The sequence below is a fragment of the Mustela lutreola genome, chromosome 5 (genome assembly GCF_030435805.1).
Source record: "Mustela lutreola isolate mMusLut2 chromosome 5, mMusLut2.pri, whole genome shotgun sequence".
Lineage (NCBI taxonomy): Eukaryota > Metazoa > Chordata > Mammalia > Carnivora > Mustelidae > Mustela > Mustela lutreola.
Genome location: NC_081294.1, coordinates 126,663,566 through 126,682,320, shown reverse-complemented (window position 1 = coordinate 126,682,320; position 18,755 = coordinate 126,663,566). Strand labels below are relative to the sequence as shown.

At 40.1% G+C, this 18,755-nt stretch overlaps 1 protein-coding gene across 20 annotated transcripts in view; it reads right to left on the bottom strand.

The window, feature by feature from the left end:
- Window positions 1-18,049, bottom strand: part of PAM (peptidylglycine alpha-amidating monooxygenase) — a 155,155-nt gene extending 137,106 nt beyond the window's left edge. For all 20 annotated transcript variants that reach the window (XM_059175563.1, XM_059175564.1, XM_059175565.1 and 17 more), the window contains exons 1-2: window positions 17,918-18,049; window positions 16,825-16,945 (exon numbers count right to left, since the gene is read on the bottom strand). In XM_059175563.1, coding sequence (XP_059031546.1) covers window positions 16,825-16,945; window positions 17,918-18,006 — 210 coding nt within the window. In that variant the 5' untranslated portion in view covers window positions 18,007-18,049. The remainder of the gene's footprint in view (window positions 1-16,824; window positions 16,946-17,917) is intronic.
- Between the last annotated feature and the right edge of the window lie 706 nt (window positions 18,050-18,755).

Here is an 18,755-nt window from a genome sequence, read left to right as displayed (position 1 = left end):
GAAAGGGGCTGAGAGACAATGTGAATTTTGATTTGATCTGTTTAGATGTTAGTTATGGCAAGTGACTGAGGTCTAGGGGCATTAAGTCATGAGTGTGTTCCTTTAGGAAGACCATGTTGATGGAAATGAGAATAAAGAATGAGGATCCAGGGGCACCTGGGTGGTCCAGTGGGTTAAGCCTCTGCCTTCGGCTCAGGTCACGATCCCAGGATCCTGGGATTGAACCCCGTATCAGGCTCTCTGCTCAGCAGGGAGCCTGCTTCCTCCTCTCTCTGCCTGATCTCTGCTTACTTGTGATCTCTGTCTGTCAAATTAAAAAAAAAAAAAAAAAATGAGGATCCAATGGGAAGGCGAAGGCAGTGGAGCCCGGAAACAGACCAGAAGTCTCTAACAGGAGAGTAGCAGTGAAATCTGCGCATGCATCTAGCCATACGTCCATATATCCATCTATCCCGCCAATATATATGGAGTGTTCTATGGCCAGACTATGGTGAGCATAACAGATGTGCTTCCTGCCCTCACAAAGGCCACAGTCTGGCAACAAAACAGAGGCATGACAAGAGGAACAACAGGAACAAGTGTAACACTGATGTGTTATATGTTAATTTAAAACAAAACAAAACAAACAAAACTTCTCAAACTCAACACCCAAAAAACAAATAATCCAGTCAAGAAAGGGGCAGAAGACATGAACAGACACTTCTCCCTGCCCCCCCACCCCCACACAAAAAATTGACACTGTGAAGCATCTCCTAAAAAAGGTGTTGTGAGCTCTGAGAGCTAAGCCAGCTCTCTGAATGGGGGGTGCGTAGGGGCGTAGGATGGATGGAGGCTATGGGAGGTGGTCAGGATAAGCTCCTCTGAAGGAATGATGACCACTCTGAGATAGGGAGGCTGCAAGCGAGGCAGGAACACAGCGAGGGCAAAGCCTGAACAGGGAACGCAGGAAGCACAGGGAAAGATGGAAACCAGAATCACTGCGACAGAGAAGAAAAGAGACATATCTGAAAGACACTTCAAAGAAGAAATGAAATGAACTGTAGACATCTAGAATTGAGACATGAGGAATGCAAAATAGTCCAATGCTGTTCTCACCATTTTAACCAAGGAGATGGGATGTGGAACTGGCTCATCAGCCCATATATGCTAATATGCTCTGTGCCCTGACCAAAAAACACAACGAATACATATCTCTTCTTAACAAATATTTACCAGGCACTCTGCAAGGCACTGGGAATAGAGCCTTAACTAGACAGACAATCTTTATTACATCACATGAGTCATATGAGTCATAAGCCGACCTGCTTTTCTACATGCACCCCAGAGCAAAAGAGATAGATGGGCACAGATTCAAGGAAGATTTATTAATCAACAAATATTCACTGAGTACCTTCTATGTGTAAGACATGATACAAAACACTGAAAAAAATATCTAGTCTGCAGGACAGGTACAAGCTGGCTTCTTTTGAATATAGACTGTGATGTCTGTCTGTTCAGCATGAGCGGAAAGTGACAAAAATATGCACAATGATGAATAAGATGCAGTCACTGGTTTCAGAGACCCTTTAGTGGGAGAGATTTAGAACATGAAAATGAATCACTGTAAGTGACAGTACAATAGGTCTATAAGAGTGATAGAAAATATTCTGGTGCTCACATCGGATCAGTTTGAGGGAAGGGGGTAGGTTCACAGGAAAAGGTACTTGCACTGTGTAACTTAACAGGGTACGATTTAAATAGATGAAGATAAAGGCAAAGAAATTCCAATAGGCAGAAAAAATAACACCAGTTTGAGGGCATCTACTGGTAGGAATGACAAACAGGCTCAGGGGTAGAAAATGGGAAATTCAGAAAGGGAACAAGAATTAGAGTGGCACAGATGGGGACCAGCGCACAGAGCATTTACACATTTGCTTATAGAATGAGGAGTTGCTGAAGATTTTTGTGTAACAGAACAATATTATCAGAGAGGACCATCAAGAAAATTATACGGGGGCACCTGGGTGGCTCAGTGGGTTAAGCCACTGCCTTCAGCTAGGGTCATGATCTCAGGGTCCTGGGATCGAGCCCCACATCGGGCTCTCTGCTCAGCAGGGAGCCTGCTTCCCCCTGCCTCTCTGCCTACTTGTGATCTCTCTCTCTCTGTCAAATCAATAAATAAAATCTTAAAAAAAAAAAAAAAGAAAAGAAAAGAAAAGAAAATTATATGCACTGGGGACGCCAGAGGGGGCTCAGTTGGTTGAGTATCTGCCTTCCACCCAGGTCATGGTCTCAGGGTCCTGGGATTGAACCCCACATCGGGCTCTCTGCTTGGTGGGGAGCCTGCTTCTCCTTCTCCCTCTCCCTGCTTTGCTTAGTCTCCCTCTCTCTGTCAAATAAATAAATAAAATCTTTTTAAAAAATTATATGGACTTAAAAACATCATAACATAATGGTTAAAATCACAGGATCCGGAGCCAGCCTGCCTGAGTCAAGAGTCCAGACTCGGTTGCTCCGATTTGCCTGCCAAAGGAACAAACTACTGATAAACACAATGTCACAGATGAATCTCCAATGTGTCATGCTACTTGAAAGAAGCCAGACACCAAAGACTACATACTGTTGTGATTATATTTATATGTAAATCTAGAAAAGGCCAAAACTTCGTGACAGAGAGGGCCCGCTGCCAGAGGCTGGGGATGGGGAAGGAATGTGAGGGAGCAGAGAGGGGCGCAAAAGAATGTTTGGTTGTGATGAAAATGTTCTTTACTGTGACTTAGGGGCAATCACACGACTGCATATGTTTGTCAGCATTCACTGAATTGTACGCTGTAAATCGGTGAATTTTTATTAAGTAAATTATATCTCAAACAAACTGATAAAGATAAAAAAATCAGGCGAGTGTAAAAAGTTAGAAACAGTTGAAACAAAAATATTGAGTTGAACAACATTTCTTACATATTAAGAGTATGGCACACAGGGGCGCCTGGATGGCTCAGTGGGGTAAAGCCTCTGCCTTCCGCTTGGGTCATGATCCCAGGGTCCTGGGATTGAGCCCCGCTTCCGGCTCTGTGCTCGGCAGGGAGCCTGCTTCCCTTCCTCTCTCTGCCTGCTTCTCTGCCTACTTGTGATCTCTGTCAAGTAAATAAATAAAATCTTAAAAAAAAAAAAAAAAAAGTAAGGACTCACAAGCAGAGGATGTGTGATGGATATGGAGGCATAAGACATATAGCGGTCCCCAGGATAGGGGAGTGTGTGTGTGTGTGTGTCTGTGTGTGTGTGTTTGGGGGTATTGGGGAGGAGCAGGGAATATTCCTAGTATGAGGGTAACCTCCTTCCCTTTTGAAAAAAAATTATTTAACTAATCTTTATTGGACACTTTACATTGTTTTAGCCCCAGGGGCTACAAGAGTGAACAAGACGAACAAGTCTTTTCTCTCAAGGAACTTACTTTCTGGACAGTACATCTCGAGAAAGGCAGAGGTGGGGATAATACTTCAACAAATGGACATGAAACGGAGATTTGTTCCTCGAGTGATGACTATGCAGATGGAATTCAGACTACTGCCCAGGATCCACAAAAGTACATTTGTAAAGAACGGCTAGCTATCAAGGCAATTTTACTCACTGCAATATACAATAATTTAGGTATAAAAATGACTGCCATATACTGCTATCACAATGGTTACAGGGGATTATTTTATAAAAGCCTGGGGGAGAAACGGTCTGGCAGACTGACATTTAGAAAGGAAAGAATTCGAAAAGTCATTTCAATCTTGTTTACATTTCAAAATTACTTGAAAGATTTTCATATACATCCGAATTAATTCCACTAAAATATACATGTCGGTATCTTTGGATTTCACTAGTAGATGTGAACACACCTCAAAGAAAAAATCGTCAGTCAATAATTTCCTGAACTGACTACCACAATCAAGAGACAAGACCATTCTTTAAATAACGTTCTCCTTTGTAAGAGAGAGTGTCCCAGGTTGGCATATTTCTGTTCTCTATAAAGTTCCTAACCACAATAAATGGGTTCTGGAAGGTTTATTCTTTTTAAAGGCAAGGACACTACCTTGGAATCATGTATTTGGTTTTTGTTTGTTTGTTTGTTGTTTTTAAAGATTTTGTTTATTTATTTCACAGACAGAAATCACAAGCAGACAGAGAGAGGGGGAAGCAGGCTCCCCACTGAGCAGAGAGCCCGATGCAGGGCTCAATCCCAGGACTCTGGGTTCATGACCTGAGCCGAAGGCAGAGGCTTTAACCCACTGAGCCACCCAGGCGCCCCTGGAATCATGTATTTGTAAACTTGATTTAGACAACTGACATTTTTGAATCTTGGGGAACACATGCGGAGGAAGGAATGCAAGTGGAAATAAATGATACACAGTCTTCGGATAAACGTGGAGTCTCTCACCAGCAGCAGACTTGAAAGCATTAACAGAAGTGCTAGATTTGGCTTTTATTTGCTTCAGTGGTTCTTCAAATCTCTTTGGCTGTTGTAGAAGGCTTTCAGGTCATCACAGACCAAAGTGAAAAGGGAATATTGTGGGCAGTAACTGTACGAAATACCTTGTTTATCTCAACTGACTCCTGCCATAACTGATTGAGGGACTAAAAGTCCCCTTACACCTAACAGCCATGGGCTTCTAGACCCAAGCTCGCTGTGCTGATTAAATAAATGATAGGTAGAATAGAGAACAGTATATATTTCTGGCAGAGTCAAAAGAATTCATGTTGAGTAGGATGAATTTTTTACCCTCCGCTCTGAGCTAGTTAGGGCAAGAACTTAATTTCCTCACCTCTGAACACAGTTGTTGTCCCCCCACACACACACACACTTTGTATTATGGAATGGTTATGACAGCAGAAAAACAACAGAGACTGTTTGTTAACTTCTAAACTTATTTGACCCCACTCCAGTCACCTCTGTAATACTTGCATTCACCCAGGCTACCAATTCATCTTCCTGCTTACACCTCCGGCATCTGCCTTCAAATTCTGAGGCAAGTGGATGAAACCACAACATAAAACATCTGTGAATACCGCCTTAGCATTTATGAAAAATACATTAAGGAGATAAAATTAATATTTTAATGTCCAAAATGGGGAAGCTAAATATGATAACTAATAATGTCAGTTATAGAAAGGGAGGTAAACAGATAATTTGCATTTTCATGGCAAAATGCTCATTCGGTGGAAAGCAAATGATTTAACCATAGTTCAGTCCAGCCAACCGCATGCAATAATTTTGATCTCCACAGACAGTGAAAGCTGAAATGTTTTAGTGGTATTTTCCAGCTTTTATTTAACTTGATGTCAGTTTTTGTTGAGAGTTTATGGTTTTGTTTGGGGTTCTATTTCCCAATGAAAACATGCAAAAATAATCAAGTAAGACTTCTGCAGTTGTATATAAAAATATTTAGTAAGGGTGTTCAAGTGTTAACTGTGTGTGCATCTGCGATCTCTGAAAGAAATACTCCAATCTCTCAGAAACATCATTTGCCCTTTGTAAATCGATGTTGCCATGGCAAATGTTTTCATTTAATCGTGGATTACTGAGGGTGAGACCACGACACAATGCACACCAGAAATGTGCTGGCTATTTTTATATACCTTCCTCTTTAAACATGCACTGAGGTTTGTTCGATGAGGTGACTTCTACCTGTGAAGACAAAGCTATTCCTTTAATGTGTACCTTAGATATGTCCCTTATATATGATTAAGTAGAATACGTGATCTGTGAAAAGCAATCATTGCCTGGAAAGAGTGTGTTCTGCACTTTTGCTTAAAGAATGCAACATTTACATGGAATGGTTCCAAATGCTCCTCTTGTATAGGGTTATTGAAATATTAATTCAGACTACATAAATCTGAAAATAAGTGAAACAAAGAGGATTTTTCTGGTGGCTAATAAGTGCAAAGAGAATCACTTTTCTTGCAAATGCGGAAAGATATGCATGGTTGCCTTCCACAAATACCTTCAGACCAACTAAAATAGAAGAATACCACCCTACAAATCTGGCTCTATTTGTTTCTAAACGTGTACCAATTTCCTAAATTCTTTAATTAATCAGGCTCTCTTAATAGCACTGTTGCAAAGCAGGGGAAAAGGAATTAAAAATTTATCAATTAGAGGCATTGTGTGGAAAACCCCTCTAGAGATCTCTAGAACATTAGGATTTATATCAGAAAGGTAGATCTTTTTTTGTTGTTGTTTTGTATTCTTTTTGTTGTTGATATTGCTTGTTGACTTCCTTATTAATTTTTAACAATTACAATATAATAAATGATCTTTTTAACAACAAGATGGCCTTGATAAAAAAAAATTTGCTGTCATCCTCCATCGCTAACTCTCCAAGGGAACCTGCATTTACAGCTTAACATGCCTCCTTCTAACTTCCTCCATGCTTATACAAAAATATATATACAAAAGTATATATACATATATATATATAAAACACCTATATAGTATTTTGTTATTATTTATTTTTATGAAGATGGGATCTCCCTCTGCATCTGACAATAGTCTGCTTCTCTCCCTTTACACACAGTGATAATGCTTCTAGGGCAACACAAGTAGACGTATCTCAGTCTTTCGCTTAGTGCAAAATATTCTACAGAATGATATTGCACAATGTTTGCCAGAAGGAGCACAGACTCCAGGATTAAAGGGTGTAAGGAGACCAGTTAGGAGAGCTACTGTAATAATTCAGGAAAGACAGAACGGTGTCTGGGCCAGAGTAGGAAAGATGGGTGTGGTCAGAAAGGACTGGTTTCTGGATATATTGGAAGGGAGAACCAACAGGAGTTGCTGGCATATCGCCCGTTGCGTGAGAAAGAGAAACCAATAAAAACTCCAGTGTATTTGGCTTAGAGGAACCATATAACAGGGATTACTACTATTCACGGATGGAGAAGACGGAAAGACAATATCCCAAACAAGAAAATTCCTGTGTATGAAACGAAATAGGTAACTAAGGAACAAAGGTCACAGCACTGTTCACCTCGCATCAGTATTTTTATTCTTCATTTTCTGTAAGTCAGAAAACCGAGTGCATGGGATATCAAAGGTTAAATCCATTTATTAGCCTAACTGGCATATGCAAAGGTTTCCGATCAGGGATCAGGAAACTACAGCTCATGCGTGGCTGCCTGTTTGAGTAAATACATTTTTTTACTGGAACATAGTCAAGCCATTCATTTACATATTATCTAGGGCTACTTTCTATCTATAGCAATTATGACTGGGACCGTATGGCTGGCAAGCTGAAAATATTTACTATCTGACACTTTAAGAAATAATTTGCTAATCTCCATTTAGATTTAGAGAGGGATACGTCAAAATTGTGTTAAACTGAATGAGGCTGATTACGAGGTGTCTTTTAAGAGCCAGGTGATCAGAAATACCTTATCAGAACTCAGATGAGTAACATTTCTTTCTAGATGGACAGGAGAAAAATATAAGAAAAAAGTCATTCAAGGGTTTAGGATGGATCCAGTAATCTGTATTTAATTTATATAACAAAAGGAAGCTCTTATTTTATAGCATATGTGTAATAAAAAATATATGTGTGTGTACATACACATACGCACACATAAAAATGCATATAGAAACATTCTCTAGAAAATACCTATAAAGCATTAACAGGTTTGCAGCACAGAATTATGAAGTAAACATGGTCTCAGATTCAAATAAACCTGTTTATAAACCTGTGTTCTTTTATTTACTGGCTATTTGGTTATCATCAGGCTATTTAATCTCCCTGAGTTTCAATATCTCACATAAAAAAAATGGGAACATTACTACCCTAACCACACACAAAAAAATTTTTTTAAGGATTTTATTTATTTATTTGACAGAGATCACTAGTAGGCAGAGAGGCAGGCAGAGAGAGAGGAGGAAGCAGGCTTCCTGCTGAGCAGAGAGCCCAATGCGGGGCTTGATCCCAGGACCCTGGGATCATGACCTGAGCCGAAGGCAGAGGCTTAACCCACTGAGCCCCCCAGGCGCCCCTAAACACAACATTTTTATGAGAATTAATAAGACAATGCTTATAAAGTACCTAATATATTGTTATATAATGAGTACTCAATAAATATATTTTCTACTTAAAAAAATTTATTGGAAAACAAAACAAGAAGAACTCTTAATCTTTTTTTTTGGACTTCTCTTTCTCTTTTTAATTTTTTTTATTATGTTCAGTCATTCAGTATACAGTACATCATAAGTTTGTGTTGTAGTGTTCAACGATTCATTAATTGCGTATAACACTCACTGTCCATCACAACACCTGCCCTCCTTCAGACCCACAAGAACTCTAAATCTTACTGAGAAAATAGGTAATCATAAGGGAGTCTCTTGGATTGTAGTTACTTTTTATTTTATTTTATTTAAATTTAATTAATTCACCTACAGTGTATTATTAGTTCCGGAGGTAGAAATCAGTGACTCATCAGTTGCGTAGATCACCCAGTGCTCAGTCTCTCGTGTCCTCCTTAATGCCATCATCCAATTACTCCATCCCCCTCTGGAGTTAACTTTTTAAAATATTTTCTTCAAGTGTCATACTGACAGAAAAATATCAAGAAATAATAAAAAATAAAAAGTCCCCTTTCTGTTTCTCATTTTCAATAAAGAGAGAGAGAAAAAAAAACCCGGTTGATGTGTATTTGCAGTTCTGAACCCAGATTTGTGACATTTAGATTATTCTCACAGAGGAAAACACTGTTCCTAGCTCAATCATATCCTCCCTAAGTGGACATTACATAGGTTTCAGTAAAAAAATAAAGAGGAAATGTCATGACTTAAGTGTAAACAATTAGCAATGAACTACACGTGACTTTAATTTGCAGTTTACAAGATCCCTTTAATATTTCTATATTGTTTAATTCACATAATTGAGCCTTGCCAATGAATCAAGGGGTGAATCTCACAAACAAATACAACCAGGGAATGGGACATGCAGCCTCTGAAACAACACCAATCCCAAACTTTCAAAAAAGGAAGTGGGAAAAACTATCATGAGGCAGCTAAGTAAATAAAACAAGGGTCTGGTGACCCTTCTTTCTAATAATCATTGAATTTTCTTTGCTATTAGCTTCTCCATTGGTAAATGGATAATATTACTTCTTTGGTCTGGGGAAGGGGACTTGTATAGCATTTTAATCTCTTCTGTTGCTCTTTCTCTAAATCTAAATTAAATTGGAAGTTTATATACATTGCCTACATTTTTCTGAATAAAAAGCAAATACTAGTCCAGAATAAGGATATTTTTCAAGTTTCCTGTTTCAACAGCAAGACCTCCATGCTTTTTTTTTCTTTTTCTTTCTTTTTTTTTTTTTTTGCGAAGGGAGAAAAAAACTAAAAACCTAAGAACTAAGAAACACTAAAAGCCATGCCTTTGCTCATTTTAAGACAACGACTTAATGCAATCAACCTTTACCCATGATCTTTTTTTTTCTAACAACAGAAATGCACTGGTACAGGGCTGTCTACTAGAGCCACTACCTCTGTCTTTCACACTCGTGGTTTCACAATTCTTAACATTTTCTAGGCAGTAACTCCCAATCAAATGGACTTGCCTCAAAAATCAAATCCAGGGGCGCCTGGGTGGCTCAGTGGGTTAAAGCCTCTGCCTTCGGCTCAGGTCATGATCTCAGGGTCCTGGGATGGAGCCCCGCATCAGGCTCTCTGCTCAACGGGGAGCCTGCTTCCCCTTCTCTCTCTGCCTGCTGCTCTGCCTACTTGTGATCTCTGTCTGTCAAATCAATAAGTCTTAAAAAAAAAAAAAAATCAAATCCATCTGCCGTGTTTGTCTTACTGTACAGACTTAATTAGCAGAGGATAAGGACACTGAGGTCGGTCAGAGGACTAGAGAAAGTAGGGTAGGACATGGCCACTGACCACACACAGGTGGGCAGGGAACCTAGGAGGGTTCCAGATACACAGGCTCTAGAGTCAGGTAGGGATCTATTCTGGGCATTTTCCAGCAAACACCCAGCTGCCTTGAGAAGAGTCTGAATCCATTCTCCCCAATGACGATAGCAGACAAGTATCCAGAAGGTTGCTGGTACCCGCAGATTAATTTTCTCCCCTTATACAATAGGGCTTAATCCCAAAGTCAAACTAGTCTTTCAGTGGGATGTGGGGTACCTCCCTTTCTTTTGGCCTCATGCTCAAAGAAAACCTCAGAATTTTTATTTTTTAAAAAATGCAAATATTATTACATACTAGAGAGAAGGAGACAAGCAAATCACAACTCCCAAAGAATAAAAACATTTTCATTAAAGCCCCATTTGCAGAGGAGGTATCCTTGGTAATTCTGTCCTGAATTTTAAGCACTGGTTGGGATTCTTCTCCCCCCCATAAGCATTAAATTAAAAATATACACATTTAACATATTAAGAATATCCCCCAAATTAACCATAAGCCAAATTTTGTACAGCTGACTACATGAAAAAATCTTAATTTTGTCAGCATTTTGAACTTAAGAAAATTATGGCACCACAGCGACTCTGCATTTACTTGTATACTACTTCTGATAAACAGGTACCTTAAGCAAGTGCTGTTTAAAAGTGAAATTATATTATAGCGGCTTGATATTTTAAACAGGTGTAGTAAAAAAAGAATGTGTAAGCTGGGTCCTTCTTACATGTTTATATGCATGTGAAAGCAAAGGGAATTCTCTTCCTTTTTATGTCAGAGAATGAAAAGCTAAAATATATTAGTAAACACTTCCTAATGGTTTCTCATTTTTTTGAGAAAAAAGCAAAGAGAAACACTGTGGGAAGCTTTTCAGAAAATGTCATAGGAGTACTTTGTTCATTCTGATTATGTGTCAATGCTACTTTCTTTCAGGGTATTGTAAAATAAGTGATAACTTAAGACTCTAATTTAAGGTTTTCAACTTGCTGTTCAGAGATACCTGCTGCGATCTTTAAACTCAGAATCCATTTCCTGGTGTTCCTGGCCATAGACATTTGTGCTCAGGAACAGAGGATAAGACAGTTGTCTAATTTCAGAGCATAACGTGTGACTCTTCAAAAGACAACTACAGAATGAGACAAGATCTGCAAGAGGTTCAAGAAGGAGAAGGTGCTGTCCTTTATAGTTCTCAAAATGCTCCCAAAATAAGGGAGGACTGTGACCACAGTAACGACAGCCTAACATACCCTAGTGGAAAGACAGGCAATTATTACATGATTTCAAGTTTTTAGGATCAAAGAAAGTATTTAATTCCATAAAACTGTATCTCTTACAAATTAGTTTATATTAGTAAGTCCTTAAACCAGAGGACCCAAGGGACACAAATAACAAATAAATAAAATGCTATATAAATCCTAGGATTTGAAAAGACTTAACATTAGGTAAGAGTGATTTTTTTTTTTTTTTTTAATAAGGCCAATGTACAAAGTTCTTAGTAAAGTGAAGAAATCCAGGCTAATTTCAAATGAATACTTAAAAAAAAAATTAAGGCTTTATACAGATGAAATGGCTTTTGATACTTTCTTTTCTAAGCGGTATGTAAAATATGTAAGAACTCAGAGAAAAACATATCCATTCTCAATATTCCTTCATTTTCTGATCACGAGGGCCATTTCTAATAGAAATTACTGAGGAATGAGCACACGGCAAGACTGACTTCCCTGCTTACTTTCTCCAGGTTTCTCTTATCCAGGTCCATACTTTCTATTTTTCTTCATTTGGCTAACTTTCCTCTCTTTCAAAATTACGATGATGTCTTACCTTCTCTAGGAAGTTATTTCTGAAAGCATAAAGGTTGGCAATTTCTTTCTCCTCTTAAGACTCAGTCACATTTCCTTCAATACACAAAATAACAATAACAGTACGGGTTCACATTTTATGAGATCTTAATCACGTGCAGGACAACTGAATGTGCCATGGGGATAACCTTGCTCAGGCCTAAAAACAGTCGCAGGGAAGTCCAGTTATGATTCTGTCCACAGATGAAGGAGCAGGCCTAGCCGGTCCAAAACCATAAAGACATTGACATTGCAAGAGCTAGGACGAGAAGGCTCCTGACCTGGCTCTGAAGCCTATATGACCCACTAGATCTGGCTTAGAGTTGGACAATGACTTTACATGAACTCATCATAATTGTGCCTCATTTATTTTACTTATTTTATTTTTTTTAAGATTTTATTTATTTATTCAACACAGAGAGAGACCACAAGTAGGCAGGGGCAGGCAGAGAGAGAGAGAGATGGGGAAGCAGGCTCCCTGCTGAGCAGAGAGCCCAATGTGGGGCTGGATCCCAGGACCCTGAGACCATGACCTGAGCCAAAGGCAGAGGCTTAACCCACTGAGTCACCCAGGTTCCCCTATTTTTAGTTTAAAAGCAAACATTCATGGGATAGTTAACATACTAAATTGATGAGAGCACCTTACTATGACCAGGAACTGGCAGTTTATCAGTTGGTTTTTGTTTATTGATATGAATCGATGACAGCAAAAGCCCACAGGATCTTTGGTGAAAAAGAGAATTAAATGAAGAAGAAAAAGTGCTAAGAGAAGAGCCTCAAGATACCTCAAGATAGCACCACTCCTCGGCTTTGCTGGATTTGAAACCTGTGCCATCAGAGACCAGATTTTGATTTCTTTACCTCAACTCTAGACTACTTGTCTGCTTATTCTCCCTAACTTCCCAAAGCCTGAGAAAACATTGAATTAGAAGGATTTTATTCAAGAGGACACAGATTATTTTTTAAAATTTCAAGTCACAGAAGAGAGTGAGCTTACTTTGAATATAAAATTGATATCACAATAGATAATTAAACTACCTTCCCCAGACTCTACAGAGCTGGTTTAATGAGAGCAATTTTTAAAGGCTTCTCTGAATTCTATGATATGGTAGAAAAGACTGCAACACAGAGGCCTGACACGACTGGATATTCTTTGGTAAGACACTAATTTAGACCAATATTCCACCAGCAAAATTAGTTACATGCACTGTGTCTCTATTATAGCTAAGCTCTCCCCACCCCTGTTCTGCATCTGCTTGTTTCTCTATTCAGACCCACCAGATAATCTCAAGTTTCCCAAGGAAAGGACTTAGACCAGATTCACTGATGTATCGTGTTATTGCCAAGACTTAAGAGGTGTATTATTTGGAAAAAAAAAAAAAAAGGGCGCCTGGGTGGCTCAGTGGGTTAAGCCGCTGCCTTCAGCTCAGGTCATGATTCTAGGGTCCTGGGATCGGGATCGGGATCGAGTCCCGAGTCAGGCTCTCTGCTCAGCAGGGAGCCTGCTTCCCTCTCACTCTCTCTCCCTGCCTCTTCATCTACTTGTGATGTCTTTCTATCAAATAGACTTTAACAAAACAAAACAAAACAAAAATAACCTGTTGAGTGAATATCTCTTTAACCAACATGGTCCACCCTCAATTACCAACTCAACTTCTTTCCTTAAAGTTTATTAATCTTCAGGACGCCTGGGTGGCTCAGTCGGTTAGCGTCGGCCTTCGGCTCCCGTCATGATCTCGGGGTCCTGGCATGGAGCCTGGCATCCGACTCCCTGTTCAGCGGGGAGCCTCCTTTGCCCACTCCCTCTGCTTCTTCCCCAGCTTGTGTTCTCTCTCTAATAAACCAAGAAAAACCTTTAAAATTAATTAATTTTGTTGCTCTTCTTGATCTTCTGCTATTAAAAAAAAAAAAAAAGATTTTAAATCCTCAAGGCCTTCCCTTTCTTTGATGTTTCCTTACTCCTGGTTTTCTTTTAAGATTTTTTTCTATAATTAACCTTTTATTTGGTTATTTTTAAAGACCCCCTTTATTCATTAGAGAGAGGGTGTGCATGCAAGTGGGAGGAAGGGCAGAAGAAGGGGAAGACCCCCCCTGCTGAGCAGGGAGCCCCGCAGGATGCTCCACCTCAGGACCCTGAGAACATGACCTGAGACGGAACCAAGAGTTGCACGCTCAACTGACTGAGCCACCCAGGGGTCTGTTTATAATATTTTTTAAGTGTTTTGTTCTTCCAATTATAGTTATTTTTCCTTTTGCCTTTTATATCTGTCCTGGATCATTCCATTCTCTTAGATTTGGGGAGAGGGAGGGTTAGAGGAGAGCCAACAGTTTTTATTCCCTTCTAGCTTTCATTTCTTTCCTCTAATATGTTTCCTTTTTCTTTTCTAGCCTTGTAATCTCTGTTCCTCTTAAGAGTCTGGGTTAAATTTAGTTTCATCTGCATTTTACAAAAAGAATATTTTCTTGACCAGGCGCCCTCACACTACCACAGCTCCGCATCTTCCTCACCACCCAAAACCCCAAGTTCAGGAGAGAAAGGGATTTCCACGTCCATCTCTTCCCGGCTATACTCAGTAAGGAGTGTAACTTTCATTTCTCATGAAGTTTTACGAGGTATAGGTTGGCTGGATCAAATCAGTAAACAGCCATGGCATTTTTGTGGTGGGGGAAAGCGGAAGAAACATTCAACAACCAGTTCTGAGCTGATGAGGCACAACAATGGAATCACTTAGCCAGTTAGGTAGTTAGTTTAGAGAAAACCCAACTCAACCTGGTTGAAACAAAAAGCCTAACATAACTGAAAACTCCCTATGTAGCAAGGTCACCATGAACATCAGTTCTTTCAGTGTCTCTGCACCGCCTTCTGTGGTATGAGTTTTATCTGCAGGCATGGCTGCCCTCCTGAATGCAGCAGATCCGAGGACAGTGTGCCCTGTGCTCGCATGCAACAGAAAAACACATTCCCAGCAAAAGTCCCAAGATTTAATTGAACTAGCCTAGGTCACACACCTTCTTCTGAACCAATTAGTGTAGCAGGGGAGGTGGAGGGCAGTGATTTGCTAATCCTCATCCATGGGCTCCACTTCCAGATCCTGGCTAGAAAAATCCTGGAAACCATGTGGTTTCAAGAGAAGGAGCCATGCGGGACTGTCTGCTGGGAAGGCGACCAGCAAGTGTCCACGGCATGAAGCAAAAAAAAATGCAGATGAAGGAAAAGAACAAGCGGTAACTTGATACGCATTTTTTTTGCCATGGAGTTATTTTGATGATTATAAGATTATAAAAAAGAGTAAACACATTTTATTTTATGGAAACTGAGCTACTCTTCATTTTTTTAAATAATCAATTCCTCTAGGAACTCTTTCTGAGAGTACTGGTGCAAACACAGTTACCTACTATCATTACTGTTAAATTAAATAATACTGCAAAATAATAAGAAGAAAAACTACAGATTAATAACGAACCTTGACAAATGATTATATGAGAAAATATTAATATTCCTGTGGGAAAAGAGTGCTTAAAGACCAACTGGTGGATTTTAAAAAAAAAATAATATAAAGTCAATTTTTTTTTTTAAAGATTTTATTTATTCATTTGACAGAAAGAGAGAGATCACAAGTAGGCAGAGAGGCAGGCGGAGAGAGGGGGAAGCAGGCTCCCTGATGAGCAGAGAGCCCGACTCGGGGCTCAATTCCAGGACCCTGAGATCATGACCTGAGCCGAAGGCAGAGGCTTAACCCCACTGAGCCACGCAGGTGCCCGTAAAGTCAGTTTTAATGTAAAGCAAATATAGGTGAAAAATAGCTTTTGAAAAGTGAGAAGAGATGAGAAGAAGCATACTTCACCAACTGGCGCTGGTCTCTCCTATTCCCAATCTCATTATACCTCTTCTGACTAAATACCATATCAACAGCTATGGAATTAAAGGCCAGGAAAGTAACAACTGAACGTACAGAAAAGTCATGTGCCTGGTCATTTGGGAATGGACAGAGGATCGGGGCAAGGGTCATTCTGACAACAGTAAAGTAGTTATTCACAGATAGCTAGATTACACACAGGTTTTCAAGTAAATGAATGTCAGTCCTTAGTTTCCCCCCAAAAAGGACTGTGTGTATTTTCTTAGGGCATCTGATTGTCAATTTCAAGGGAATTCTCTCCAATAAATAGAAGACTTTTATTTTCTCAGGACTTTAAAGAAAGAAAGAAAGAAAATAGAATGTTATCTGCAGCAATGAGTCATCAGCCACTGCGGCTCTATAACACCTCAGTCTTCCCCTATCTCCGCAGCCCTTCCAAAGGAGAAGACTACCTTTTAATGACACACGTAAATCCCTGCACTGCCTGGCTGCAAAGCATAATTAATTCTGGCCTTTTTATGCTTAATGAAACACCTTGCACACACTGACAGCAGTGAGTTAGAGCTTCTTCTAAAATAGGGAAAGCCCTAGCAACAACCTAGTTCTACTCAAAATGCTCTGTAGGTCACATTTGTATGAGCTCTGCCATTATCTCTTCATAATATATCTTTTCTAACAAGGACATCACACCAAAGAAAACTCACAATCAACCACCTGTATGAACAGTTTTCTTAAGTTTTAAAAGTATGCAGTGTTTTGGAAATTCTTGGCAGTACACACAAGCTTTTTTTTTTTTTTAATTTCTCAATTTGTGGCTGCAGTAGAAGAGCATTTAAATAAAGTAGTTTCTCAGAAGCAGCTGTTCAATATCATTTCCCTTTATTAGAATAATTTTTCATATCTTAATCCATAATTACATGCTGTGTTACAGAGGCTATTAGTCCACTGAGGATTTCAAAACATAAATTTCCAAGGTTCCATTTTAAAACACAAATAACAATATGAGTAAAATTTTAAAGAAGAAATTTAACTGAAAGATTTATTTTGAAAGATTTACTTCTCTTTATAATATTCAATTATTCTGGCCCTACCTAAGGAGTCCTGAAAGCAAATGCTTACTTTCAAAGAAAGTTACTACTGCTGTAAATGCAGTTTCCTTGCTTCATTATAGATCATATACAGAATAAGGAATGATGAAATATAGAATTCCTCTCACCTGTTTAGGTGTAACTCCAGGCATGTGGATATCCAATGCAAAATCTGATGAATCAATAGGAATTACTGGTCTGGTGGTACCAAGACATTCATTGGAAAATGATCTGGTACTTTCTTTAAACCTTAAAAAAGAAGAACATTTCAATATCCCTGAACATAATGGTATTTTAACTCAACACGAGAAGGAAAAAAAAATCTAAGACCTTAAAATGAAAGATTATTGATTTAAATCCAAAGACAACTCTAAAAGATATAATGACTACATAATGTTCTAAAACATCAGAATTGCAGTTTACAGTCTAGGAGTAACATATGATCAACTTGGAAACAAAATAGGATCAAAACAAGCAAGCGGGCTACATTTAAAACTCAATTGCATAAGAGCTTGTCAAAATACATACTTTTTCTATTTCGTGAAAATACAATATCAGTAAATCAGAAATTAACATTGGCATTTCGGTTTTCTAGTGGCATAAACATTAACTATAACTCAGTAAAATTTGTGTAACGACTTTGTGAGTGTCTCGCATCCCTAGCCAGAAACAAAATAGCAACAATAATATTGCATGAGGAGGGGTTTGGAAAAAGACTATGTGAATTACAAATGTACAAGTGCATGAATATTGCATATGGTAATTATGAGGACTGCGTATACAGCTCCGTGTTTTCTCCTGAGCTCTTCCAGCCCATGATCTGCTTCTCCCCATCACTTATCTATCTTGATATTTTATTCTCTGAGCTGGTTTCAGCAAGAAGGCATTCAAGTCTAAACGACTCAACAGTCCCGTCTCCCCAAGAGGGAGGGAATTCCTGTTGGAAATCACAACTTGTAATTGGAGTTTTGAGACCCAGGGCAGCCTGGCTGCAACACGGTGGGCTTTTTCTGTTCAGGAGGATTTCACACCAAGTTACTGTGCTAAAAGCCCCAAGTCGTTTGGGCCAAGTCAATCGACCTGGCACATTTCTACAACACTCCGGTTCGCAGCCGTGATCCCGGTTTCAACAGCATGCTACCCAGGAGCTATCCAAACAACATTCCGCCTGCTTTAAAAAACAAAACAAAACAAAACCAAAAAACAAAAAAACCCACGCACCTCTTAAAGACAGAAAGTGGGCTTCTGAAACCCCAGCAGCTGCTTGGGAGAACCAGGAGGAGAACTAGCAGGCTCCGAACGCCAGCCATGTCCTCGCCGCTCCGGCCCCGCCGGGCGCGCACCCGGGAGCGCGGAGCTGGGCTGGGGCCGGCGGTCGGGCAGCGGCGCCGCCAGCGGCCGCTACTTCATGGCCCGGGCGCGGCGGGCGTCCTGCGGCGGCCACACACCATCTGCCTCTGCGAGAGCGGCGAGCCGGACGACGAGGCGAGGGGTCTGGATCACCCGCCGCAGGCAGAACCCCGTGCGGAGGCGGTACTTCTGTCCAGTCCGCCCGCGGACGCTTTCCGCCCTCCAGAGCCCCTTTCTGCCCTGGCGCTGCTGGGGCTGGACGCGCGGGGACCTTATCCCTCAGGAATGACAGGCACTGGGAGGGCTATCACACAAACCCGCGTCAGTCATCATTCAGAACCTGCAAAAATAGAAGCAGATAATGGATGACTAACACATTACAGCATTTGTCCTCAGCAAATCCCAGCTGAGGTTCTTTAATACATTAGTAGTTTTCACAAGCCTGAGCCCGAGCCTGGGGAAAATGCTGGTCTGTTGGTCTCCCTCCCCCTTGACCAGACCCCTGGATCTCGCAGACCCTCACAGCCCCTGTTCAGTCTTTTGCTCCTTCTTCCTCCATCGCACCCACTCTCTCCTTTTCCTCTCCGGATTCTTCCCTCCTTTTCCCTTTCATCCACCCCACTCTCTGGATTTCTTCTCCTTACTTCCTTTATCACTCCCTTTGGTCATCAAAAATGCACTTAATGCCTTTGCTGAATGTAAACAAAGT